This window comes from Sphaerodactylus townsendi, linkage group LG04 (assembly GCF_021028975.2).
Source record: "Sphaerodactylus townsendi isolate TG3544 linkage group LG04, MPM_Stown_v2.3, whole genome shotgun sequence".
NCBI lineage: Eukaryota > Metazoa > Chordata > Lepidosauria > Squamata > Sphaerodactylidae > Sphaerodactylus > Sphaerodactylus townsendi.
The window spans coordinates 130,969,599-130,996,796 of NC_059428.1; the positions used below are offsets into that span (position 1 = coordinate 130,969,599).

At 44.7% G+C, this 27,198-nt stretch overlaps 1 protein-coding gene across 3 annotated transcripts in view; it reads right to left on the bottom strand.

Moving 5' to 3' along the window:
• Positions 1 to 27,198, bottom strand: part of TDRD3 (tudor domain containing 3) — a 104,809-nt gene that overhangs the window by 24,687 nt on the left and 52,924 nt on the right. For 2 of the 3 annotated variants that reach the window (XM_048492812.1, XM_048492814.1), the window contains exons 9-12: positions 26,521 to 26,677; positions 22,587 to 22,712; positions 15,304 to 16,139; positions 13,337 to 13,462 (exon numbers count right to left, since the gene is read on the bottom strand). In XM_048492812.1, coding sequence (XP_048348769.1) covers positions 13,337 to 13,462; positions 15,304 to 16,139; positions 22,587 to 22,712; positions 26,521 to 26,677 — 1,245 coding nt within the window. Of the gene's footprint in view, positions 1 to 3,447; positions 3,574 to 13,336; positions 13,463 to 15,303; positions 16,140 to 22,586; positions 22,713 to 26,520; positions 26,678 to 27,198 lie in introns of those variants that run through there. The other variant, XM_048492813.1, reaches the window with a different exon arrangement.

The window sequence follows — 27,198 nt, forward strand, 5'->3', positions numbered from 1 at the left end:
GCCACCTCCTCTGGTCATGTGTCACTGGTTTAGGCAGGAAAAACTGGTCCGGTAGGGGAGAGGGAATGCTCTAAGTGCTTTAGAAAAGTGTTAGAACTTTCTAGAAAGATTTCTGTGGAAGGCTTGATGCATGTTTAGTTCCATGTGGAACTGCATGAAAGCCACAATGATGAGTCCAGTCCCTCCAAGAAGAAGAAGAAGAAGAGTTTGGATTTATATCTCCCCTTTCTCTCCTGCAGGAAACTCAAAGGGGCTTACAATCTCCTTGCCCTTCCCCCCTGTGAGGTAGGTGGGGCTGAGAGAGCTCCAAGAAGCTGCGACTAGTCCAAGGTCACTCAGCTGGCGTGTGTGGGAGTGTACAAGCTAATCTGAATTCCCCAGATAAGACTCCACAGCTCAGGCAGCAGAGCTGGGAATCAAACCCAGTTCCTCCAGATTAGATACACGAGCTCTTAACCTCCTACGCCACATTTGCAGACAACATTCCCTCTAAGTTGTGCAGGTGTGCGGCTGCCATATTGGTGCAGTGCAGATAAGGAGCTGCCCGGCAGAGGGAACTCTCCCAGGCAGTTCATTTCTGCGCAGCATTTGGGAGCTTCCAGGCGGCATTGAAGAACAATTAGAGGGACTATTGTTTGCAGAGCATTATGCCAGATTACATGGGGACTATTTATCACAAAGCAAATGCAGTGAGCTTCACGATAGTCCTGATTCCTTGGCAAAGTTCTCATAGGCCCCTTCAGCACATGCAAAATAATGCATTTTCAAACCACTTTCACAACTGTTTGCAAGTGGATTTTGCCATTCAACACAGCTTCAAAGAGCACTGAAAGCAGTTTGATAGTGCATTATTCTGCATGTGCGGAATGAGCCATAGTGTCTTTCAGTATTTATAGAAATCCTTTATGAGAAAAGAAAAAGAAAAGTGATGAAGGGATTTATTTATTTATTTAGACTTTAGACTTTTATACCGCCCTATCCCCGAGGGGCTCCGGGATGAGTGATCTTTCTAAATGAGTACTTCCTCGAGGAAATCTGACTGACAAAGGAGAACTTAGTGCCCTATACTTTGTCTTCAAACGACTTGACTAAATGGCAGTGACTCTAGACCAGAGGTCCACAATGTGGTGCCCGTGGGTGTTATAAGCCAGCTGAGTGTTTTTAATAAGTGGGTGGAGTCAGGTTGGGCTTTTGCCCAGCTTCTGATTGGCTGTACAGATTTTTAAAAGCCTTGATTAGGCAGCAACTGTTACCATAGTTCAAAGATCTTCATGGTGTGATTGAAGGAAGGTAAGCTGTGGCAGCCATTACATATCTGGTTCTGCCTTCTGTGACAGGCACTGTGTTGTGGTCGCTGTGTGGCTGTATCCACCATGCTGTGTCAACATTCCAAAGGTGGCTGCAGGCTCAAAAAGGCTAGGGACCCCTGCCACATACATTCGGTTCCATCTAAGATGTGTGGCAAGATTGTAGGCCCCAAAAGATTGGCGATCCCTGCCGCATAATTCAGTACTATCGAAGATGTGTAGTGAGATGGTAAGTCGTCATTCGATTTAGGACGAGAAGCCATTCTGGCCTGGTAGGTCCACCTGCAGGCACTCTGGAAAACCAAAGCACATAATCTCACAGTAATGACCAGGCAGAATGGTGGCAGGCACTTTCATGCTTCTTTTACTAAGATATGAAGCCATATCAATCAAGTCTACATGCTATGCATCAATAATATCAATAGCAGATATTTGCCCTATACCTAGTGTAGCCACAATAAAGCAACAAACCCTCTATGAAACGGATGGTGAATCTATGATATGTGTGTCAAAGGTGAAACACCACAACATTTTGGGTGGCATGACAGCATTCACCTGACAACTATTCTCCCTGGCCCATTATACATGGAATGCTTACCTCGTGGGTCTTAGCTGCGCAGTGAAACTGTAGTGTGATCTCCTTGCATTTCTGTTTACACGCAAAAAAAAAAAATTATCTGCCTGCCCCTCAGTTAGCTTGCTGGTCTCAACAGGCCTCTGTAGCTTTTCCTGGTTCTTTTAACTCCACCTATCAACTCCCTGCAGAGGCACAGATCTCACCACACCCACAGTTGCAAGACTGCATTTATATTGATATATCTGTGATAGCAGGTATATTGATATTGTAGCTCCTTTCCCAACATAACCCCTCCCTCCAAAGAAAGAGGCAAAGCAATTCCTTGGAACACATGCTGCTGAAGAAGGGGGCCATGCACTAGATCCCCCTCCCTGCCCTTATACTCACTCTCTTGCTTTCTCCCCCTCTCCAGGCTTGATTTGAAATAAAGTTGTAAACAGCTCTCCTGATCATCAGGAGGGCGGAAGCAGAGCTGGGGAGGTGGGGTGGAGACCAAAAGACACTCTGGTTGTACTGTTCCGTGGAAAAACCGACTCTGTTATTATTATGAGCATTTAGAGAAGGAGACAGCAACTAAATGAGGGGTGAGCTGGAAAGCACAGATGGCAGTATAAGGGAGTGGGAAGGGTGGAGTTCAACAGGCTGACCATAGGTGGAGGGAACAAGTCTGGGGCAAAGTCGTGCTCACTGGCAACTCTGTCTTGCCCTGGTTGCAAAGCAAATGAAAAGCCACGCTAGAAGTGGTCTCACTTGCTCCGGGGAGAATGGAACGTGAAAGCGGGGCTCGAGGAAACACGTCCGTACAAGAAACCTCGCCATGATGGACATTTGCGCAGTGGACACCTTGTGCATGATTGGCCTATTTGCGTTTTGAGTCATTTTTGTAATTATCTGAAATTTCTTTATATAATACATACACATGATTGAACTGTATTTTTTAAAAAATGCTTATGGAAAGAAATGTTTCTCTTTTGTTTGGGGGAGGGGAGGGGGTGACTCGCCAGCACAGTCAAGTTAGCCGTTTTCCAGATTTTGGCACACTCAACTCAACAGGTTTGCTGTCACTGCTTTGTGACATCTTACTGTGTTAAGTGGACCTATGCAATAAACACACACACACACACACACACACACACACACACACACACACACACACACGGAACATTTATCAACTGCATTTTTCTTTTGCAACTATAGCTCTGGCCGTCAGTCAAGACAATGAAAATTCTGGTAAAGACACCAAGTTCCAGGTTAGCCAGCAGATCTAGGTCTATTCCACTTTGATGATCATTCACATACCCGCCACCATTTCGACATTTAAAATGAGGGACATCACAGCGCAAAAATGAGGGACATTATTAAACTCCTGAAATGTGGCTATTCTCACATCAAGCATCGCTGCCCGAGAACACAGACATATTGCTGAAGACTGCTTAATACATTCATTTAGCTTGTCTTCCATTGCTTTCTAAAGCAAAATGCATTAGTAAACAGCCTGTAATTTTCAAAGACTTTGTTGAATTTCATAGTGGATTGGTTGTACTTAAAGAATAGCTGTAACTTAAACATTCAGCAGTATTAACTCTTGATAGACCCAGAAGATGGAAGAATACACAGAAACGAAGAAGTACTGTGATTTGGGAATAATGGGTGTGTATTTGCTAATATGAAGAAGTGTTTCTTCTCCTCCTTCTTCCAAAAAGTGTTTGACAAATCTGGGAGGAGCAACTGGGAATTCAAGCAATTGAAAGAATAACCTCAAAATTAGTCCAAAAGACAAAATCAAGATATTGTCGAAGGCTTTCACGGCCAGAATCACTGGGGGGCTGTATGGCCGTGTTCTAGCAGCATTCTCTCCTGACGTTTCGCCTGCATCTGTGGCTGGCGTATTCAGAGGATCTGATAGAAGAAAAGCAAGATGCCATACAGCCCGGAAATCACACAGCACCCCGAAATCAAGATAATGTGTAATGCATAATATAATGATCCCCTGCACCAGGAAAAGGAAAGGTGGACTTATCGAGTTTCTTTCTAGCGGCAGGATATCATTCAGGAATAGGATGAACTCACTCAGAGTCAAACTTGTACCCACTTTGATCTTGGAACAATCCCCTTCCCTCCAATCTGTACCTTAGTTGCTGTCCTGGTAAAACATATAGCAGGCTCAGCACAAGACAAAAAAGCAGGAAATACATACAAAATTTGGAAAGTTTTACTCAAAAAAAGAAGAAAAACACACAGTAAGTGGGCTGTAACTCAGTAGAAGAGAATCTGCTCAGAATGTAGAAGGTCCAAGTTCCAGTGCTTGGCATCACAAGCGAAAAGGATCCAGTAGCAAGTGGTGTGAAAGACCCTTCTGTCTGAGATCGCCGAACTGGGTAGATGAGATGGAGCAATAGTCTGATTCCATATACAGCAGCTTCATGTGTTCGATATACTCTGACTTAATATACTGTGGATTGAACTACAGCAAAACTTACTACCCCCTCCCAAGCCCTGTATAAACGTGGCCCATGGTTGGGTAACTCTACTTACTACCCTGTCAGTAAACAGGAAGGAACCTCAAGCTTAGGAACTTGATTTCTTGCTGAATGGCAACTTCCCTACAACCTAGATCAGGAGTCTCCTGTGGGGCCCACCGAACCCTTTCTTGGTGCTTAACAAGTGTTTTGGATTCCATTGTGTTTTGAATTCCAAAGTGTTTTGGAAACTAAGAAGGGTTTCTGTGTGACTGTATGGATTTTAAGAGTAGTATCAGCAGCAGCTGTCCCCGCAGAACAAAGGTCTTCATTGAAAGTAAGTTGGGTGGACGCATTTTTTTATAAACAATATGTTCATTCTAACAAGCCTCTTGTTAAGCAGACCTTCGGCCAGAAACACTGGAGAGTTACTGCTGGAGTTACGGACCATCCCCTCTTCTTTCTGCACAATCTCAGGAAGGACTGTAACCAGCAGGACATTTTTGCTCAGTCTTATTTGCCCACTCAGTCCTCTTGCCACCTGAGGAAGACCTTCTATAGAAGGATGAGCGAACCCTATTTACAAAGGTCAGCATAAAAGTCTATCCCTTGAATTCTGCCTGGCACTGCTCCACCTTCATAATGTCCACTGGAGTCACGCCTGATCCAAATTTGGGTCCTCAAGGAGTGATAGTGTCCAAAGAACCAGGATGTTCCCATCTAGAGTGGTGTGGCACAGTCAGGGTCATTGCTGACTGAGAAAGGACCTGACTTGACCATATATTTTGGATACCAGAGAATGACAAATGCATCGGTTGCATTTGCCTACAGATCAAGAAAGTGAGAAAAATGGCACTTCACAACTGCTTTTAAGGACAGAACCACCACTCTTAAGAGACAACCCATGGCTGATGAAGATTAAGAGTCCAAGCATGGTATATACTCTGCTGATTCTGATCCACCTGTCAGTTGGATCACTGGAGGCCACTGACCGGCCATGCAAGGGACAGCAGGACATGTGGGCTCTCAATTCAGGGCTTTAACCAGTGGTGGGATTCAAATAGTTTAACAACTGGTTCCTGTGGTGGGATTCAATAATTTAACAACTGGTTGTTTACAAGCACCATTTTAACAACCGGTTCTGCTGCAGTGGTGGGAACCTGCTGAATCCCACCACTGACTTTAACTTTTGTAGGAACACTTACACAGAATCAAAGAGTTGGAAGAGGACAAGCAGGCCATCTTTCCCAACCCCCTGGTCAATGCAGGATCAGCCTAGAACATCCAAGACAAGCATTCATCCAGCTGTTGCCTGAAGACTCCCAGTGAGGGGGAGCCCACCATCTCCCTAGACCAGGGGTCTGCAACCTGTGGCTCTCCACCAATTGGCCATGGTGGCAGGGGCTGATGGGAATTGTAGTCCATGAACATCTGGAGAGCCGCAGGTTGCAGACCCCTGCCCTAGACAGTTGATTCCATGGCTAAACTATTCTTACTATTTAAAAAAATGTTTCCTAGTATCCAGCTGGTACCTTTCTGCCAGCTGGATGTTACAAATTTTTTTTACAGTACGAGTAATATCATTAATACTTAAAAGCAACTTCTCAGGATTCATTTTTCAGTGTGCAGATAAGTATCTATTACAACTTTATCCCGCACTTCTTCCTAGGAGTTCTGAATAGTACGCATACTTCCTTCCACATTTATCATCTCCACAACCCTGTCAGGCTGAGAGAAAATGACTTGCTGAAGACCACCCAGTTTATGGGACAGCAGAGATTTGATCGGGATGGTCCAGGCTGAACCAATCCCATCAGCTAAGCAGGGTTGGCCCAGGTTAGCACTTGGATGGGAGACCACCGAGAACTTGCTTTTGCTCCGAAAGTTTCACCTTTTGGCGGGCATCTTCAGAGGTGTGTCATGCTAAGAGGCATTTCTCTCCATGGCACAGTTTGGAGCAATTGTATGATGGGGTAAATGTTTTGTTTACCTCACACGTGGTGATGGGGGTGAGAAGCATTTGCATGTGCCCAGGTGGAGTTCAGTTACAGTCACATTCACAACTGCATTTGCAATCATATTTGCATTAGCCTGTGATCAGGGGTCTCATTTGAAAGTCTCTGGTTTTTATTTTGGTGTATTTTAGTACCGATAGCCAGATTTTTGTTAACTTTCAGACTCTCTTCCTTTTACTTGAAACTGTCATGGTGTTGTTTCTGAATGTCAGCGGGTTTCCTGTGTAGTCTGACATAGCAACTGTCAGACTTGTCAAGGATTTCTGCGCCTTCAAGTAAGATCCTATGTCTGGCTTGGTTTAGAGCATGTTCAGAGAACTTCAAAAAACATCACCCTCTGAGGCAGGAAGAGATGATTCTCTGTCAAACAAAGGCAGGGTGTCCTCAAATAATGAAAGAGTTCAGGACTCTTTCTGACAGTGGCTCAGTCACTGGAGATTATGACATTCCATGTCAGAAGGAGCGGAATAAAGTGGAAGCCCCCTTCAAGAGGCCCCCAGACTCTGACCTCAACTGTGACAAGGACTCTGTGTAGGTGGGGACATCTACGGAGATTGTTGACCCATAACAGCAGAGACTCAGTCACTGGAGATTATGACATTCCATGTCAGAAGGAGAATTGAGGAGAACTCAGTTCTGAGGAGAACTGAGAGACTGGGCTCTCCACCTCTGCCATGTGACTGTTTGGGCAGGAAACTGAACTGCTCTTGGCTTGAGAAGGGGGGGAATTCTCTGAAGCTTCTACAAGCTTCCTAGTCAGCTCTCAGCCCCTGCGCAGTCCCCAAACAGGACTGCACCAAAGACGTGATGGTGAAAACCCAACTTACCAATCCACAGGACAGAACAGGGGCCAAAGCATCTTTTGAAAGAGAGAGAGACGCTCACGTAGTTTGTCCATCTACCCAGTCTACAAGTGAGGTGGACAAGCAGACTCGTTGATATACACACCATCCAACTGTATTTAGGTTGAAGTGCTAGGAGGCTTCATGGGAACATTTGTGCCACTTGATATTCTTTTCTCCACCAGTAGCTGCCAATGTGCTACGGGAACTCTAAAAGCCACTGTTGTCAATCTGGAAGACAGGCTCCAGGAATGCAGGAGGACTACGTTACATTCAGTTTACTGAAATGTCTCCGAAGCAATTTAACCCATGTACGGACTTAACTGTACCCCATTTTTAAGCGCTGGATGTGTTCCTAGAACTAGTCTGATGCAGAGCAGCAGTGTTTGGCATGAAGGTAGGGCACATCTTCGAGTAAAGTTCCCCACTGTGGTGCCCACGGGTGCTACAGTGCTCACTAGTACTCCCCTCAGTGCTGCTGAGCTTTTCTGAAAGGGGGTGGAGCCACTGTCAGGCAGGGCTTGTTATTGGCTGCCCTCATTCAAATGAAAGGTTTTCCACTGGCCAATCAGGGTGACTAATAAGCACCTGGCCTTCCCCTTCACACCTTTCATCTTCCCAGCAGCTGCGAGCAGGGAGGCATTCCAATTAGCTCCACCTCCTCAGAAACCATTTTAGTTTTGGCTCGGCCTCCTACAGAAACCATTCTGGAGTTGTAATCATCGCCCCCTGTCTTTTGCTTGGCGCTCTTCCCAGACTGGTCTGGTCTTGCGCGTGAAAGTATAGGAGGGGGCTGGACCAAAGTTCTCTTGATGTCTGTCTGTACTTTTGGTATTTAGTTCTCTCAAGGACTATGACCGATCTAGCCATATTAATAAAGATCCTTCTGCTTTCATGAAGATTCTAAAGTAACAAACTGAGCCCATACATTAGAATCTTCATGAAAGCAGAAGGATCTTTATTAATATGGCTAGATCGGTCATAGTCCTTGAGAGAACTAAATACCAAAAGTACAGACAGACATCAAGAGAACTTCGGTCCAGCCCCCTCCAATACTTTCACGCGCAAGGTCAGACCAGTCTGGGAAGAGCGCCAAGCAAAAGATAGCACAAACTGAAACAGTAAAACCAGGTGCTAGCAAAAACCGTCACATTCCAATCCCCTTTACACACACCCTGTCCAAATTCCTAATGTGCCTTCAAGTCCAAAAAGATTGGGGGTGGGGCTATTTTAGAACTTGTTCGCACATCCTCTGCAATGCAAAGAGGTTCTCTAAAATGTTGGCGTACAGGCATTCTGCCCAGATAAGAGGCATGGATCCTAGGAATGAGTTCTGTGTGCACTAGATGATCGCTACCTTGGAGCAAGATTCCTTTTCCACTACAACTTTTATTTGCTCAAGGACACACTGACAATCATAGATCGTGCACAAATGGAAGTTTTAGCAGAATACCACACAGTGCACATGGAAGTCGCTGACAGCATCCTAGCCAGAAAGCGTTCAGTCAACAGTAAGAGCAGACAATGATGGGATCTATTACTGTAGGTACTTTAACGCTTCTGCAGGACTTACAGAACACCTGCCAGTCTGAAAGAAAACTGGTGTCGTATCAAACATTGACATTCTACCTCTAGAAGGAACGCCAAATGGTCAAGAAATTACCAGCGTACAGGAGCATGCAGGTAGTGACCACGGAACTGGAAGCTGACAATTACGCGGCCTTTAGAAAGAAGGACATTCTGAAATTGGAGAAACACTTGCAACAATTCGAGTTTCATTATCATGTGTTTATTTTGCATTTCTACAGAACAGACTTAATCTAATCTGAAGTCTCCAAACAATGCATACTCTTCCATTTTAATTGTTGAAGGATGGGGGGGAAAGTTTATTTCTCTGGGCATTTTATTTGGGGGCTGATTTTTGTTGCATCAATCATATACCTTTATTTTGTGATCACCGCTACGTTTAGCAAAACAGTAGATTAAGTATATAGGTTTTTTTTAAGTCAAGTTGATATTGTCAAGTTCAAACAATTCTTAAACAGTGGGAAGTGCAGACTTTTAAAATCTAAGTTAATTTTCCTCTGCAAGATCAGTGTGCCTACTTAGCAACAGGCAAACTGAAAACATGACATTTATTACTTCTTTATGGCCAAGAAAGCCCTTCCTTTGTGTACTGAAAAGCACTAACTGTAGTAAGACTAGGCTGCTGTGATCCTCCAAAAAGCTTTGGTGTGCTATTTTGCTGTCAAAAAGGATGTAACAACGAAGAATCTTGAGTAAGATCTGTACCAAAATTCAAAACTGTCCCAAAGAATTAAGAAGACCTTTTGCTGATTTTTGACAAAAGGTAAATTAATCAGTCCGAGGAAAGCCAAGTAAAATCATGGACAGCCACTTCAACCATATGCCTCCAAGTAAAACAGAAAAATGCAGCAAAGTATACAGACATTTCTTCTACTGGCCGCTGCTTTCCGATTATACAGGATGCCTAATACAATGAGTCACTTACGTACTCATACCGTCGTTAAAATCCTAAGAGCGTACTTCCATGCTTCTGGTTCTGGTTGTGTGTTTTTTTTAGTTTAGTTTAGTTATGCGCTGCTACAAGATGGATACTCTGAAGCACAGGTGTCAAACTCACAGCCCTCCAGATGTTCATGAACTACAATTTCCATCAGCCCTTGCCAGTATAGCCAATGCTCATGTTGGGAGGGACTGATGGCAATTGTAGTTCATGAACATTTGGAGGGCCGTGAGTTTGACACCCCTGCTCTGAAGCAACAACATGAGCATCGGTCAATGAATGCCAAGTTACCAGCGGCAAACTGAACCTTTATCAGACCACAGATCCATTTTGAATGACTCCCTGTTGACTATCCCCTAGTCTGCCAAATCTCTGCCTTTTCTTCATTTCCTGCCTTTTAATACAATCCACAGCAACTTGCTTCTGTTCTGGTTCTGCCGGCTGGGATTCCTAAAGACACTACAAATGGCCGTGCATACGCACAGCATGGCCAAGAACATGGGCAAGGATTGGTACGGCTACAGCGGTGAATGCCAGCAAATCGGCACCAGCAAGGCAGAGTTTTGAGGGCAAGAAGGCAGCACAATTTGGCCACAACTGGATTAACACTGGACTGATCAGAACAAGATCCACCCCAGCAGAACTTCATTGACAAATAAGATGGCCATTCGAACCACTGTGTTGGGTGGATTCCTGAAGCCCTTCTCCTCTGGAAATAGCACAAATAATATGATCAAATAAATCCTACCTGTCTGAAAGATCTGCGGGTGCTTGATTATGTGGAACCTTAATCTCTGTTTCACAGTCTGTCCTGGAACCATTTCTCACTGCCCTCAAAACTGAGGTCCTGAATGCCACACTGCTGATTCACAGCACTATTAAACAAGTTGGGAACCATAGCCAAAATCCTTTAAAATTTCCAACCTCCCTGAATGCTGAAGGTAGCCTGTGTCGCAGCGCTAGAGCCTCAAGTTCTGTTTCCGGGAGCATCCACCAGTATTCCCTCTTGTTGACAGTGAACGGCAGGCTCAAAGCAATACCGCAGAGGGACCTGTGCCAAGTCCCAGTTCATGCTGGGTTCCAGAGTGTCTGAGAGCTGATTTGAAATGCACCAGCAGAGGCAAGACTCTAGATATCTGATCTGCCAAGGCCTCCTCCCATGATGCAGCTTGCCCCATCCCTAAAAAAGATGCTTATGTTCTATGAGGGTGAAAACCATATTATTTTTAAGTTCTCCACCTGCTCATGAGTGATTGAAACAGTACTGGAGAGAGGGTACAACTGCTTGGAAACTATCACATGTTGCCATTGGCTTAGTGCAGGGGTCTGCAACCTGTGGCTCTCCAAATGTTCATGGACTACAACTCCCATCAGCCCCTGCCAGCATGGCCAACAGGGAGTCATTCAAGGCCAATTGGCCATGCTGGCAGGGTGTTGATGGGAACTGTAGTCCATGAACATCTGGAGAGCCACAGGTTGCAGACCCCTGGCTTAGTGTCTCTCTTCTCTGCCATGTTGGTACCAAGACTACTACTTCTTTGCCTGTCACACGAAGTCCAAACAAACAAAAAAGGCTGAGAGCCAGCAGAGATGGGGCATGATGAGGAATAATTAATTATTATCTTCATCACCACAGAGAGAAAAAGGCCGCTCATTTTACCTAGGCCCTTGGGCCATTAATCAGAACCTTTGCAGTCATTAATTGAAAGACTTTTGGACACAAAAGGCTCCTGCTGCTTTAATATTCCTGCCAACCTAGACCTAAGCGTGCTAGACCTAAGCTCAAACAAAAGAGGCTTCGCTCACAATGACTGAACACAGACTGGCTGGAATTTCCTCGAAAAATCCCAGCCCAGTGAAGTAAATAATTCTGCTTCCAACACACTTCTGCTCTATCTGGATACTCAGAAATGTTGCCAAAGACCTGTCTCCTCGCCTTCCATTTACAATCCAGGAGAATACTGATCAGCTCATACAGATCCTCTTCCTATTCTCCCAGCCCAGAAAAGGAAACAAATCACTTGTTTTCAATCTTTATGCCCTGTACCCGAGGCCCAAACCTACCCCAAAGTGGGCGATTCCGAGGGCCATCAACAGAACCTCCCTTTGGGCCCACGTTATGTACTTCTCTGCTTCTCAACCTCTGCAGCTCCTCAGAGCTTTGGCAACAGGTGCTTACTGTATTTCGCCCGTGCCCATCCCTGCCTTGCCGTAATTTCGGGGGACAAATATGCATCCAAAGCCATACTGTTGTTATTTCCCCTTCTGGATTATCCCTTGCTTGGCTATGTGGATCTATCTGCATCCTGATCATAAAGCTGGGTAGAATCCCTTTCTTCAGTCTTTTGTTCTAACCTCTTTGAGTTACATGTGTTGTACAATGTGCGTCTAGTGGGGCTTCAAGTTCTGAACATTATTGGTGTATGCTTGTTATTACTGTGACCGAGTGGGCTAATTATTTCCATCCGTACATTTTCTGATTTCATCATATTCTGGGTCTCTGTCCTTCTTCCAAACGTGCAGGAGTTCTGTCAAAGGGTCTCATGGCCCGTGGTGGTTGTCATTGCCCAGATTACGAACATTCCTTTAACCAGCTGTTTGTACAAGTGGTAGGTAAAAGAAGTTTTTCTCCCTTGCGCTCAGGATACCGTAGTATGTTCAGACCAAAATGGCAAATGGATACATTCACACAGACAGACATCTTGAGTATATGTGCCTTCCTGACCCCTTATAACAATGGAGAAGCGCATAAGCAGGGGGTTCTGGTAATTGCTAAGGCTGTGGTAATAAGTCATAACATTTGCAGAGACAACTGGAGTTCTATCGTGTAATTTTTACTGGGCAGTCAAAATGCACACAAAATAGTTCGGAAGTTAATGTCAAAAGATGCAAAAGCCAATTTGAATGCTCGCTCTTAAGCACAGGGCTGGAGGAACCCCTGATTTTTTTAGACAGCTCCATTAAAATCAAGTGAAAGTTTAAAGAAGCTGATGACAAAATGGTTTTGCAACCACTCTCCAGACCCAGACCAGAGCGTATTTGCATTTTGCCGTGAAATCAGTTCACAAAATCTTCTAGAAGGGCATTCCTGTGGCACGCTTTAGGCCTTTGATTATTATACCTCGAGGCAATCTAGCATTTGTTAAGCAACAAGCACATGTAAAACAACTGTAGAAACATTTCAGCTGTACATACAGAGATTTTGTTTTAAAAAAAAAACTTTGGGATTGAAATCTGACGGATTCATTATTCCCTAAATGTAAACAAAGCCATGTGGAAGCAGTCAATTTGAATCCTTAATTTGATACAACAGGGTAAATTTAAAAAGTATACCATCACTTTGTCATATAAACATTAGCTAACAATTCAGGAATATATTGCCCAAACAATTTTACATTTTTATTACATGAGGAGAAGACCCCTGTGCATCTTTTAAGGCATTGTTATAGGTGGATAGGTAATAAAGAAGGTCTCAATCAGTTCTAGAATTCTTTTCTTCAGGCTTTTACTTCAAAACTGTCTGCGCGATTACCAGTCATCTGTTTATGGCTTCATTGTTCGCAAGAACTACGCACTTTATCTCTTTGTATACAATTTATGGTCACGTACCCAGGTGTCAGCTTGAATGGGCCTGATGTTGCTTAGTAACACCTCTTCGTAGTTTCCATAATCGCAGAACTTTACAACTGCAGTCGTCCCGGAGGAATGAAGAGCTTCGATTTCTGCCCGATAAAACTGGAAGAGACAACATCTTTTAGGGACCGGTGCACCTCAACTGCACAGCAAACAAACCACGCTACCATCAATCACCGAATGAGAACAAAAGAACATAAGAACAAGCCAGCTGGATCAGACCAGAGTCCACCAGAGTCCATCTAGTCCAGCTCTCTGCTACTCGCAGTGACCCACCAGGTGCCTTTGGGAGCTCACATGCAGGATGTGAAAGCAATGGCCTTCTGCGGCCTGTCACGGCCTTCTGAGCCGTGACAGGGAATTAGAAATTTATCAACCTCCCCCTAAACCAGGGGTCTGCAACCTGTGGCTCTCCAGATGTTCATGGACTACAATTCCCATCAGCCTCTGCCAGCATGGGCAGAGGCTGATGGGATTTGTAGTCCTTGAACATCTGGAGAGCCGCAGGTTGCAGGCCCCTGCCCTAAACTATACACAACTTATAAAGAGCAGGCAAATCATAAGAGAACACTCCCCTCCTCAATAGGAAATAAGCAGATTAGGTCACACACCCAACAGGGCCTCTTTTAAAACATCCAAGTGGTCTCCTATACAGCAAAAGTTTTTATCCGCAGATTCTCTGACATTTTGAAGCCCTGACCTGAATGGCCCAGGCTAGCCTGATCTTGTCAGATCTCTGAAGCTAAGCAGGGTTGGTCCTGGTTAGTATTTGGATGGGGGACCACAAAGGAATGGCAAAGGAATGCAGAGGAAGGCAATGGCAGCCCATGTCTGTAAAGCCACTTGCCTTGAAAACCCTACTGGGTTGCCATTAAGTCAGATGCAACTTGACGCGCACGACACGTCCATTTTGGACTGGCCTTGCACTACAGAATTAAAAAAGGATTCAAAAGAGCTGCTCATTCTCCCGTCTCAAGCACCTTACATTTACTTCGCTTCTGAAAGATACAGTTAATAGTTTCTAGGTGAATATGGTATTTATTTAGGTAATTAATACACCCCTTTTCCTCCCGAATGGAGACCTCAAAGCAGCTAACGTTGTGCCCCCCCCCCACCCCCCTGCTTGGTTTTCACAACTAACAATTTGTGAAGCAGGTGGGCTGAGAAAGGGATAACGGTCAAAGGACGCCTCGTGAAGTCCCACGGCAGAGAGGGGACGGAATCCGGAGGTGGCCAGAACCAAGTTAGACATTAACCACTACCCCACTTACTGAAGACAGAGGTTGAACTAAAATGCTCCCAGCCTCATCTGGTTTTCAGAAGAAACCAAATGGCTGCACGTCTGGCTCTAAGCGAACCAATGTCAGTGAAACATCTGAATAATTTAATAACACCTTCCTGCCTGATGTGAACTTACTCTGCCAATTACATCTAAAAAAAGGAATCTTGCATTCCTCAGGGATCATAAACTTGTTAGTTGGACACACTCCAGTTCCTCAGCAAGGTGTAGTGGTTAAAGAGCGGTGGGCTCCAATCTGGAGAACCAGATTTCATTCCCCATTCTGTCACAGGAGTGGTGGACTTTCATCTGGTAAACGGGATTAATTTCTTCGCTCCTACATTCCTTCTGGGTGACCGTGGACCAGTCACAGTTCCCTCAGAACTCTCTCAGCCCCACCTGCCTCACAAGGTGTCAGTATTGGGGAGAAGAAGGGAAAGGAGTTTGTAAGCCACCTTGAGTCTCCTTACAGGACAGAAAGGTGGGATATAAATCCAAACTACTACTCCTCTTCTAGACAGCCCCATTCACTTTCAAAGCAGGATAAAATAAAACAAAATGAAGAAGTGATTCATTTGTCAAAGGATGCCAGTTTTCCCAACAACCACACCGAGCAACTGAACAAAATACCATCTCTGTTATTTTTGTTCTGAATTGGGCCTACCTTGTTATCCTCCCAGTAAAGGGCGAAGCATTCGTCCCCCGGCTGCCAGCTTTTTCCATACTCCCCCGAAGTACACGGTTCCAACATTTTTTCTGGCTTAATGGGCCCAGATCTCTTCTTGGAACCAGTATCGTAATACATTTTTACATCAAATGATGTAGCCATGTTGGACGCAGGCAATTTAATAGGTCCGACCCTCCTTCCTTTCTGAAAATGTTCCATATCGCCGTTTGGTACAGAATTAAAGCGATCAGTTCTAACAGGGTTTTGATACTCCATGTTCATGCCAAAGTGCTGCTCGTTTTTCAAGGTGGCCAACGTGTCATTGGACAGCATTAGTGTTTTCCTATCATAGAAGCTGTCGGGCTGAGGCAGCTGGCTCTCCCTACTTCCGGGTTTCTGGTTGTTGTTTTCAGATGCATTTTGAACAGAGTAGTTGTCTTTCATTTCCATGAATGATGCCGCTTTTCCTTGCCTGTTCTGCAGTGGGTTGTCCCTCCGCTTGAAATGAAAATCGCCAGGGTGGACAGCCGCTGTTGGGTACACAAGATCTTTTCGAGGATAAAGTCTATCGCATTTATTTCTTTCTTCAGTCCAGTGGTCAGGGCCCAAGGAATTTTGCCTTTCAGACACTTTGGCTCTTAAAAGCCCGCTCCCTTCCCCAACGTGCCTCAAACTCTGACTCTCTCTCTGAAAACGAGGGGGCTTCTCATTCCTCGGCTGCCGGTCGTTCCGAGGAGCGTGCCTCTGATGGTTATAAGCTTTTATGCCATTTTGCTCAGCGTTCGGCGCCCGGTGTTGTCCCTGATGCGGCGACGATATCTGCGACTTTGGTTCTGGAAAACAAAAACACAATCCAATTAGTGGCACAACTAATTTGTATCAAATGAGGACAGTTAAAGCATTTGAGGCATTTAATTAGGAAACAGAAATGAGGTTATCCATCTGGCACAGAAATAATGTGTGGTGGTTAAAGTTCTGTTCTGGCTCTCAACTGGTACACAACTGCCATTTGCAAAGAAAATTAGAGGGTGGGGGGACTCTTAATATACACGATGAAGTCATAAAGGAAGGCAATCGGCTGTCTGTATGAAATACCTTTGAAAGACATGTAAAAAACACCACTCAGATTCTTCAGATAGCTGTAACAGGAATATTTGCATAGTTACAAGAGTTGCAACGTGTGGGATACAAATCCAACCAAAGTTGTGCACTTTATAATAGGTCTGGCATGCAGGTCAACTAACCACTTACTTGACAGTGTTCAAATGTTCTCCAATATTATTAATTTGTAAGATTTATATCAGTGATGGCAAACCTATGGCACAGGTGCCAGAGGTGGCACTGAGAGCCCTCTCTGTGGGCACGCGCAAACAGAGTTGCCCCCCCCCCACACACACACACATCTAGGCTAACCTGGGCCGCTGGGCTCGATTATTAGCATTAAACCTAAGACCTAGTTTTGGGGAAGAAGTGTAGATAACCCTGTTAAGCCCCACTGATTTTCATGCAAAGAACTAAAGCGTGATCCTTTACCTGGGAGTAAGCTCAGTTGCTGGCAATGGGGCTTGCTTCTGAGTGAACCCTCTTAGGGTTGTGATTCACGCGTTGGAAGAGTTGCATGGTTGCTTCAAAGCAAAGCCACCGACTACCACCAAGCTTACTCCTGAGTAGCACGTGCTTGGGAGCCAACTGTTTTTTCCAAACTAAAACCTCAGTATTCAGGTTAAATTGCCGTGTTGGCACTTTGCGATAAATAAGTGGGTTTTAGGTTGCAATTTGGGCACTCGGTCTCAAAAAGGTTCGCTATCACTGACTTATATGCTGCCAGCTGCATGAAAAGCTGACTCAAGAAATGAAGTCACAGGAAGACCCAAGTAAGGCTGTGAAGGATAGGACGTTTTGGAGGAAATTATTTCCTAGGGCATCAAAAGCCGACTTTTAGGAAGGCGCAAGCTTGTTACCCCCTTACTCGCGACTTCCCACCACATTTTCACGCCATGTTCTTCCATAATGTATTTCACTTGAAATGAGACGGCATGCCTTTAGCCCCCGGACTGGATAACCAGAGTTCAACTAAGGTCAAGAACCTTTCCAGTTCTCTGGCTGATCGACCTCTCAGGCTAACATCCTGGAATCGCAGGAACACTCTGCAGCCAAAATTAAGCATTTAGCACATCACGGTGATGACATGTGTGGTTGCACAGTTGACCTCCCTTCAGATATTATGGTAAGAATAATTCTGGGGGAAACAGCTCGGAAAACATTCCCATCCCTTCACCAAGTGGCAGACGGGAACACTTTTGTTTTTCACCTGGTAGTTTAAGGTAACAAGCATTTCCCTTTTAAGCTGCCAATCTTTTATTTAGGATAGCACAAACGTGGGACCTTGAAATCAGCATGCTGAACAAAAGGAAGTCACAAAAATCTACTGGGTTGGACAATCGCATGATAGTTAATAAAACCAATGTTTGTTTAGAGGATTTCAGATTTCCAAGTTCAAGTCACTGCCATATAGACTGATGTGGTAAGATACGAGGCTTATATTGGCCTCCGGCTCAGCCAGGAACAAAAATGCACCTGTACATGCACAATCTGCATTAGTAACACTGATTTGGGAAAATCACCTTGAGTACTCCAGACTTCCAACACTAACCTCTGACACAATTCAATAAGCAGCCTATATACCTAACCTGAGAACAAAACAGCTGCTACCTAAAGCAAAGTGTGTGTCTACACACAATTATATTTCAATTCACTGGAAGAATGCTATACTCAATGAATAATAAAGTCAACAAGGGACTTATCTTAAAACCAATAAAACTAATTCAATCACTTTTAAGAGCTTAATTAGAGACAAGAAGCTGACTTGAACTGTTGGAATATGCTCTACATAATATGGTGAAAGGGTTTGTTTATTTATGTTGCCTTCTCTCCCCCTCCACGCTGGTTCCACCATCCCTTTCTTTCACAGAAACATAGAGTTGGAAGAGGCCACAAGAGTCATCAAGCTCAACCCCTGCCATGCAGGAATCAAAGCACTCCCGACAGATGGTCATCCAGCCTCTGTTTAAAAACATCCAAAGAAGGAGACTCCACCTCACTCCAAGGCAGCATATTCCATTGTCAAACAACCGTTACCCTCAGGAAGTTCCTCCCTATGTTTAACTGGAATCTCTGAATCCATTACTCCTGTCCTAGTCTCTGGAGCAGCAGAAAACAAGCTTGCTTCAGCTTCAACATGACATCCTTCAAATATTTAAACACAGCTATCATGACAACTCTTAACCTTCTCTTCTCCAGACTAAACATACCTAGCTCCCTAAGCTGCTCCTCGCAGGACATGGAAACCAGACCTTTTGCCATTTTGGTCGCCCTCCTCTGGACCCATTCCAGCTTGTCAATATTCTTCTTGAACTGTGGTGCCCAGAACTTGGAACAGTATTCCAGGTGAGGTCTGACCAATGCAGAATAGAGTGGTACTATTATGTTCTTTGATCTGGACACTATACTCCTGATGAAGAAGTCCAGAATCACATTGGCTTTCCTGGCTGTCACATCACACTGCTGCCACATCACACTTCAGTCTGTGGTCTACTAAGACTCTCAGATCCCTTTCACATGTACTGTTGTTGAGTCAACTTGCTCAACCCCCAATTGGCTGACAATACCAAACAGACAAGTAATGGTTGCAGATAACCAAAACAAAACAGTTTTTTGTGGTAAAATTAGGTGCCTCGACTTATATGCGGGTCAACTTATACACGAGTATATATGGTAGATGGAGCAGATGGGATATTAATATAGCCTCAAGATTTTCTGCCATTAGACTCTATGTTGAAGTTATGAAGCTAACTTCTCCTGCAGTAGAATCCCAAAATGGTCAAACCTCCACGCCATAACCGAGATCATGCACATAATACACAGCTCCAGTGACTTCCTGAAGACCCTCTTGGAACTGCACAGTGTTCAAACATCTCCCATCTCCACATCCTTCTGTGAAGGGGAAGGAAACATTTTTATTGTTCCTGGATTCTACTGCAAGATAATAAACTCCTGCAGTGACTGCATCTTCAAACCATACCACTTGCAAGAAACACAAAAAAGCAAACAACCGGCTGGACTTTTATTGGTCTCTGATTCTGTACTACTCCCCCAAGAAAGGACGAACTCCAGTTTATTTTCCCCCACATGTGAAGGGAGAATTTTATTATGTGTGGGTGAATAAAGACAGCAGTCTGTCCGAGTAGAAGTTGAACATGGATGGAGAACCAAGTGCTCATGGTGGGTCTTCAGTCTGGTCTGTGGAGAGGTGTATGGGAATGCCACTTTTGATGAGTTCACTTGGACTACACTATTGATAAGGCTCTGAATGTTTGTTGTATTTATCTGTCTTATATGGACAATTGTTTTATTGTAATTTGGTATGCCAATAAAGGAAGCTTTGATTATTATTATAAGTGCTCGTGCATTCTGCTAAGATCACATTCTAGAAGTCTGTACCCACCAAAGAGTCAGACTGGGGTAGTTCACTAGAGAGGTCAGAAGGCGGGACCTTGGGAGACCAGCTAATAATCCAACCCACGCTCAATGCAGGGAATTCAGAAATGGGAATGATTCTGACCGACGGCTGTCCAGCCCGTTTCAAAAACCTGCAATAAGAGACACCTCATCAGTTCCTTCCATCTTGCATCACAGGACTAGTCTTCCAGATCCCAGAGTCTCTTAAGTGTCCTCCTCTAAGTAACGCCCCCCTCAACCTGACATGGACTTGATTGTGCCCTGAAAGCCAAGTGATCTATTTGAGCTCTACATCTTTCATCTTTATGTAGCGTCTGCCAGTTTTGAGATAATGAAGAATAACATCCACAACTCTATAATTTCCTTAATTTGTTCTATCCTGCCCAGGACAAAGAACTTTTCATAAAACCAAACCATGCATCAAGGACAGGGGGAAAGAGGGAAATACTGACATTTTACTTCTTCTACCAATGAGATCCAATAAAATCACTTATCTTTTAGCTGTTTTTCTCAACCTGCAGGACCTCACAATGTTTCAGTGTAGGAAGGCAGTACAGAAATTTAAAAGAAATTGATTTTGTTGGTTGATTAAATCTTTGATCTAAATGCAGAGAACAGATATTACTCAATGCTCTGGAAACCAGTTCTCACTAAGCGTACCTTTCGGCAATCAAACTGTTGTTTAGCATGTCGCACAATGAAGCATATGTTGCAATTACCTATAATCAACCATTATTCAGCCTTTGGTGAAAATGTATTGTGGCTTGTTATATATAGAAGTACTGGAAAAACACTAGGTGCTGCACACTAAGAAATGGTAGAAGGATGGCCCACCCATGCAGCGTCCTCACCATGCAGCTCAGTGGAGTTTCCCTACACAAGTCCTGCCGGTTCAAACTGACTGAACCACAGAAGTCAAAATATATCAGTCAGAAGTTCCTAAGGTCTCTGAATGCTCTCACAGCTTAGACATCTTGTTTCCTTGGGTTACACCTTTGGGTTAAGAAGGATGTTTCTGTACCATCTTCCCTCCAAAGCAGCTGTTACAACAGCCAATGCCCCCTCCCCGCATTTCTTTCCTTGCTACTCCAGAACCCTGAAGCCATGTCCAACCCACCGGGCCAGGTAATATATTAAACATGGTAAAAGGTGTGGATTTTACCAAAATGGTAAAAAGGGTCTGGATTCCATGACCTGTAAGGAATGGCTTAGAGAGTTAGGCATGTGCAGTTGGGAGAAGAGGAGGGTACGGGTTGACATGATGGTCATGTTTAAATATTTGGAGGGATGTCATGCTGAAGATGGAACAAGCTTGTTACCTGCTGCACCAGAGACTAGGACAGGGGTCTGCAACCTGCAGCTCTCCAGATGTTCATGGACTACAATTCCCATCAGCCCCTGCCACCATGGCCAAGTGGGGTCTGCAACCTGTGACTCTCCAGATGTTCATGGATTACAATTCCTATCAGTCCCTGCCACCATGGCCAATTGGGGTCTGCAACCTGTGACTCTCCAGATGTTCATGGACTACAATTCCCATCAGCCACCATGGCCAATTGGGGCCTGCAATCTGCGGCTCTCCAGATGTTCATGACTACAATTCCCATCAGCCCTGCCAGGGGCTGATGGGAATTGTAGTCCATGAACATCTGGAGAGCTGCAGGTTGCAGACCCCTGGACTAGGAGAAGGAGGAATGGATTCAAGGTACAGGAAAAGAGATTTCACCAAAACATTAGGAAAAACTTCCTGATTGTGAGGGCCGCTCAAAAAAGGAATACGCTGCCTTGAAGTGGGGGGGGGGTGTCTTAGTCTTTGGGGGTAATAAACAGAGGCTGGATGGCCATCTATCAGGAGCGCTTTGATCCCTGCATGGCAGGAGGTTGGAGTTGACGGCCCCTGTGGTCTATGATTCCACAACTGACCTTCTTTCTTCTTCTAATCTCCCCCCACCTGTCTTTTCCAGCTTTCTCCTCCATTCTCCCCTGCTCTAGCTGCCCTCTTCTTCCAATAGGATGAGCTGTGGCTCAGTAGTAGAACACTTGCTTGGCACACAGATGGTCTCAGATTCACTCCTTGGCATCTCCAGTTGACAGGAACAGATAATGGATGGTATGAAAGACTTCTGCCTGAGACCCTGGAGAGCTGCTGCCAGTCTGGGTAGGTAATACTGGCCTTGCTGGACCAAGGAGCTGATTCAACATAAGGCATCTTCATGTGTTTAAATCCTGCTGGGAGAAACCGCAACCTCCTACCTTGCTCCTCCACACCCACAACAGCCTCCTCTCCAACTGGCTTCTTCTCTCCCCCTTCTCCTGGACACGCCACACCCAAAAATCCCCTTGTGTAGGCTTGGTTCTGGACTACCTGCCTCTAGTAAACAAGGACAGGTGCAACCAGGAATTGGTTTAAACCGCCTGTTGATGTTTTCCGGCTTTTGCACCTATGCTTTCCTTGCTTCTTCCTTCTGAATGTGTCTGCTCAATAAAGACCTAACTTAGCAAAGTTGCTGTTTGTCCTTCTCACAATCACACCTTAAATATCACCCCTAAAGATTGTGCCCGTCTCCACATGGAACAAGAACCATGATGCCAAGGTCTTCTCTCTGCACATACCAAGAGGGCTTACATGCAAGGATCAACACTGCGAAGATGACAACAGTGCTTCCATAGTTGGAATCCACTAGATCCTTTCCAAGGCCCCACAAAGCTAATCCCATTTCTGGTCCAAGCTCGTCTCCAAAACCTCCCAGCCCTTTACATACCTTCTACTGTGAGGGTACCCATTTTAGACTCCAGGAAGTCAAACAACGTGCTCGGAGCGGAAGGTCGAGCATTCCCAATCTCCTCTTCATCTTCTGGGCGGCTCCGGCCTCTACCTTTTCCCTTCCCTGCAGATAAACCACATAAAACTGATCAGACACGGGGAACTAAACTGGCACCTAGAAGAAGGAATGGTTCAAAAATGTCCTTACAATGTAACCCTCAAACTACATTCCTTTATCCAGGAAGTAACAATAAATACCCATTATTCAAGAGCAAAAAATACACCAAGGACTCAAATGCTGGGAGAATTCTTCTATTCAGTATTGTCAATAACATCAATATTAAATTCATCATCCTGGTGTGAAACTCTGCATCACAAAAATTGCAAACCCAGTTACAGTTAGTCACGACAATACCAAGTATTAAAGAGACTATCATGCTCCCCTCAGAAAGAAATTTTTAATCTATTTACCGTTGTCACTAATAAGCCCCAGTTCACTCAAAATGATGGCATTTGTAGCCCACTTGGCAAAAACAACATGTTTGCATTGGATTTTCAATTCAAAACAAAAAGCATCCGTGCACAGGAAATCTAGCATATCAGAGACCTCATCTGGAGCTGCGTGAAAGAGCTTTGGGCCCGTTATAACCATTCAATCTTTCTCTCATGAGCCATACACTAATGACAAGAAAAGGAAGCCTTCACCAAGCATGGAGTGAAAAACAAGGCCAAATTGGTGCACTGCAGTCAGTGCAAAAAAATCTCCTTTTCTCCAGTGTTCAAACACTGTTGCTGTGGAACCTGCCAGTCCCAGGTCCTCAACGTGGTGCCCGCCAGGTGATTTAGGAAGTGGGTGGAACCAGGTAGGGCTTTTGTCCAGCGAGGCTTCTGATTGGCTGTGCAGATTGTTTTCAATGTTGCTTTGGCGGCAGCTGCCCCACTCACCACAAGGATCTCCACTGTGTCGTTGAAGTCAAACAGGCTCCGCCTGCTGCTGTCGCCTTTTGTGGCAGCCATACTGTTGCTGCACCCACCCTGCTTTGTCAGCAGCACAGTCTCTTGGCCAGATTTCCTCCTCCTACACCGTCTTCTAAGTTGCTGTTCTCGATAACCCTCTAGACCCACCTCCCTGGCAAGAATTCATTTCCCATGGACTGAGAGCCAGTGGGTTGTGGTGGATAAACGGCAGGTGGACTCTAACCTGGAGAATCCGGCTTGATTCCCTGCTCCTCCACATGAGTGGCCGAGTCTTAACTGGTGAACTGGATTTGTTTCCCCACTCCTAGATATTTCTGTTGGGTGACCTTGGACTAGTCCAGGGGTCTGCAACCTGTGGCTCTCCAGATGTTCATGGACCAATTGGCCATGCTGGTAGGGACTGATGGGAGTTGTAGTCCATGAACATCTGGAGAGCCACAGTTTGCAGACCCCTGGACTAGTCAGAGTTTTCTCAGAACTCTCTCAGCCCCACCTGCCTCACAAGGTGTCTGTAATGGGAAGAGGAAGGGAAAGGAGTTTGTAAGCCCTGAGTCTCCCTACAGGAGAGGGGGTATAAATCAAAACTCTTTTCTTCTTTTGAGTGCCTCCTCAGATATCCACTACTACTTTTAAGAGGCTCCAGTTTCTTCTCCCCGTCTCTCTGCTGCTGCCTACCCTTCCACCTGAAGGATATTAACAGCCCAGCCACCTGTCCCCTGTTCCTCTGAGATAGTCAGCAGTGTCTAGATAGGTGACGGCCATGGAGAAAAAAAAATGGAAAAAATTGGGAGAACCCCCCCCCCCCCCCCGGGTCTTTTTTCTTGATGGAGAATTCTGAAACTTTGGAGAGTACTGAAAAAAACTCCCATGATATTTGTGCTCTTTTACAATGAACGAAATGCTTTTAAAGACTAAGTGGACATGCAGTAGGCATATGAAGCTCTTCAGTCCAAGATGCACTTGCACGAGGAAATCTAATCTCCACAATGGGAGCACGCAGGGCTTTCATTGCTTCTCAACCGTTGCAAGTCTTCTGTTGTCTTTTTGAACTGACTCTTCCTTTGTGATGGACCTTTTCCCCTGTCCCGTCAAACCACGCTGAGACATACACCCACAAACAGGGTAACAAGCAGCTTATTGAAAATGCCAATAGAGGTTTTGTTGGTGCTGTTGTTGCAGATAGCCAGTCAGTCAAACTTTGTTACAGCCAGAGACCAACATAAGGTCAATAAAGTAAAGGATAAAACACGCTATAGGGTAAAGTATAGTAAAGCAGTAGATATGTCTCTAAAAGGAACAAAAGCAAAACCTACCGGTAAAAGGAATTTTGGGGTGAAAGTGGTATGGAAATATAAAGGAAACAGAATAACAGTATAAACCGGCCCATTAAATAGGGAAGCACTCTGCGGCTTATCAGTTTTCTACCAGCATGCATAATTGGCCATGCTGACAGAGGCTGATGGTTGATGTAAGAATTGTAGTTCCCGAACATCTGAGAGCCGCAGGTTCCTCACCAGCATGGCCAATTGGCCATGCGCACTGACGAAACTGATAGATTATCCCTCTCAGCCTAAAACACTCAAGGCAAATAAAAACGTAGACAAAGTAAATAATAAAATTGGTAGTTTGAAGGCTACAACTATTACATCGAATAACTGAGCCTACTTTATCAAATAAATCATCCTGTGGTGTACTTCAACTGCTGCTATGCAAAACCTGGTCACACTGTATGTTACGTCAGGATTGGTACCCTGTTTCCCTGAAAATAAGACCTACCCCCAAAATAAGCCCTAGCATGATTTTTTGGGAGTTTTGGAGGATGGTTGAAATATAAGCCCTACTCCAAAAATAAGCCCTAGTTACAGATTCCCTGGCGCAGCTGATCTGGTCACGTGGGGGGCGCAAAATTATGGAAAAAAATAAGACACCCCCTGAGAACAAGCCCTAACACAACTTTTGGAGCAGAAATTAATATAAGACCCTGACTTAATTTGGGGGAAACATGGTATCTGTCTGGCCTGGGAATGTATTCAGCAGAAGTAAAACAAAATGCCTATGTATATTTTTATAATACTGACAGTGGAGAAGCACATGTTCTACTGTTTCTATGTGCCCAAATCCAAAGGGACATTTTCGCTCGGAGAGCTGCCACTCCGGCTCAGTGCAAGATCCTCTCTTCAGCTGTACTGGAGGGCCAGTACAGGTTGTAAATTGATTATTATCCCACCTTACTGGAGGGGGAGAAATATCGGGGGCGGGGGAATTGCACCAAAGCCTCAGAGGAAACTCTGAAAGATTCATTGCAAACTGAGCTCTTTCTAACCAGTACCCATAGAAAGAAGAAAACTGCACCTAGCTGGAACAAAGGTACACCTGGTGAGGTAGCATAGGCTACATCAGATTGCAATTTTCTATCAAGTACATGGTACACTTGCAAATTTTCCGTGTAGAGAGCCAAGGCATTTATAACATTTAAATTCCATAAATATGTCAAATACTGCAATTTTACATGCTGTTAGTTACAAGTAAATTGCACATTGTACTGTTAAAGCAGTAAGAATTGCATGTATTTCAATTTATGTCAAATGCAGCTTATGCCCCCTCCCCCCAAATTTTGTTGGCACCTAAAGTGCTACTGAACTCAAATTCAGCTGTTCTACTGCAGACCAACAAGGCTACTTTCGGAAACTCCTAGAATTTCCATTTCCCATGCTCCCCAAATTGAAATTTCCCCACCCCCATAGATTCAACACATCTGGAAACTTTACATCTCTGGCAGCATCAGCCATTCGAGAGGCTTCATATTGCAGTACAGCTGCAAAACACTTTGCTGTACACACAGGTGGCCACGCAGATATATTCACAGAAAGACAAGTGGGCCACGTTTTGCAGGGATTCCAAAGGTTCTGACGCAAACCCTTCTTTTAAATGGTAAACTCAATGACTGGTCATACCTCGAGGGGGGGGGCCTTGGACATTTATCTGTTTATTGCTGTTCAGAAGAAAGTTCAACGAAGCTTCAAGGTTGTTGCCGTTATCCATAAGAGCCTGTCTGGCTGCTTCCTTGCTGAAGCCCATTTCCGTTATGTGTTTGAGAGCCTTTTCATCAACCTGCGAGACACGAACAGAAGTCAACCAGAGGGTACGGTGTACTCCGTGTAAATGTTCTGCTTTAAAAATTGAACACTATTAAAGCTTTTACAGATCTATTTCATTCACCAGGAGTAAGGAAGACTCACTTACTGAACCGTGAGTCATTCTCATGAAAGTCACGGCTTGGTACACGTGACCGGAACATGCAAAAAAAGAAGTACCCTGAGGCAAAAAAGATTTCAGGCCTTTTTCAAAAGTGTTTCTCCTCCTAAATTGTCCTCAACAAGGACAGCAGCTGGCTTCTATCTCCCTCTCTACGAAACCAACAGGGGAGGAAGGCTGGAAGAATCTTAGATATACTCTTATATTGCCCATTACATAGCTTAGCTAGAAATAAATATCTAGACCCGTGGCTAAGAAACCCCATTGAGTATACTGATTTATCAATTGTAATAACCATGTTGGATTGTGGATCTGCAAGAGTATTGGAAGCGTTGGCTAAATTTCTGTGCTCTGTTATTAGCAAACTGTTACCCAGC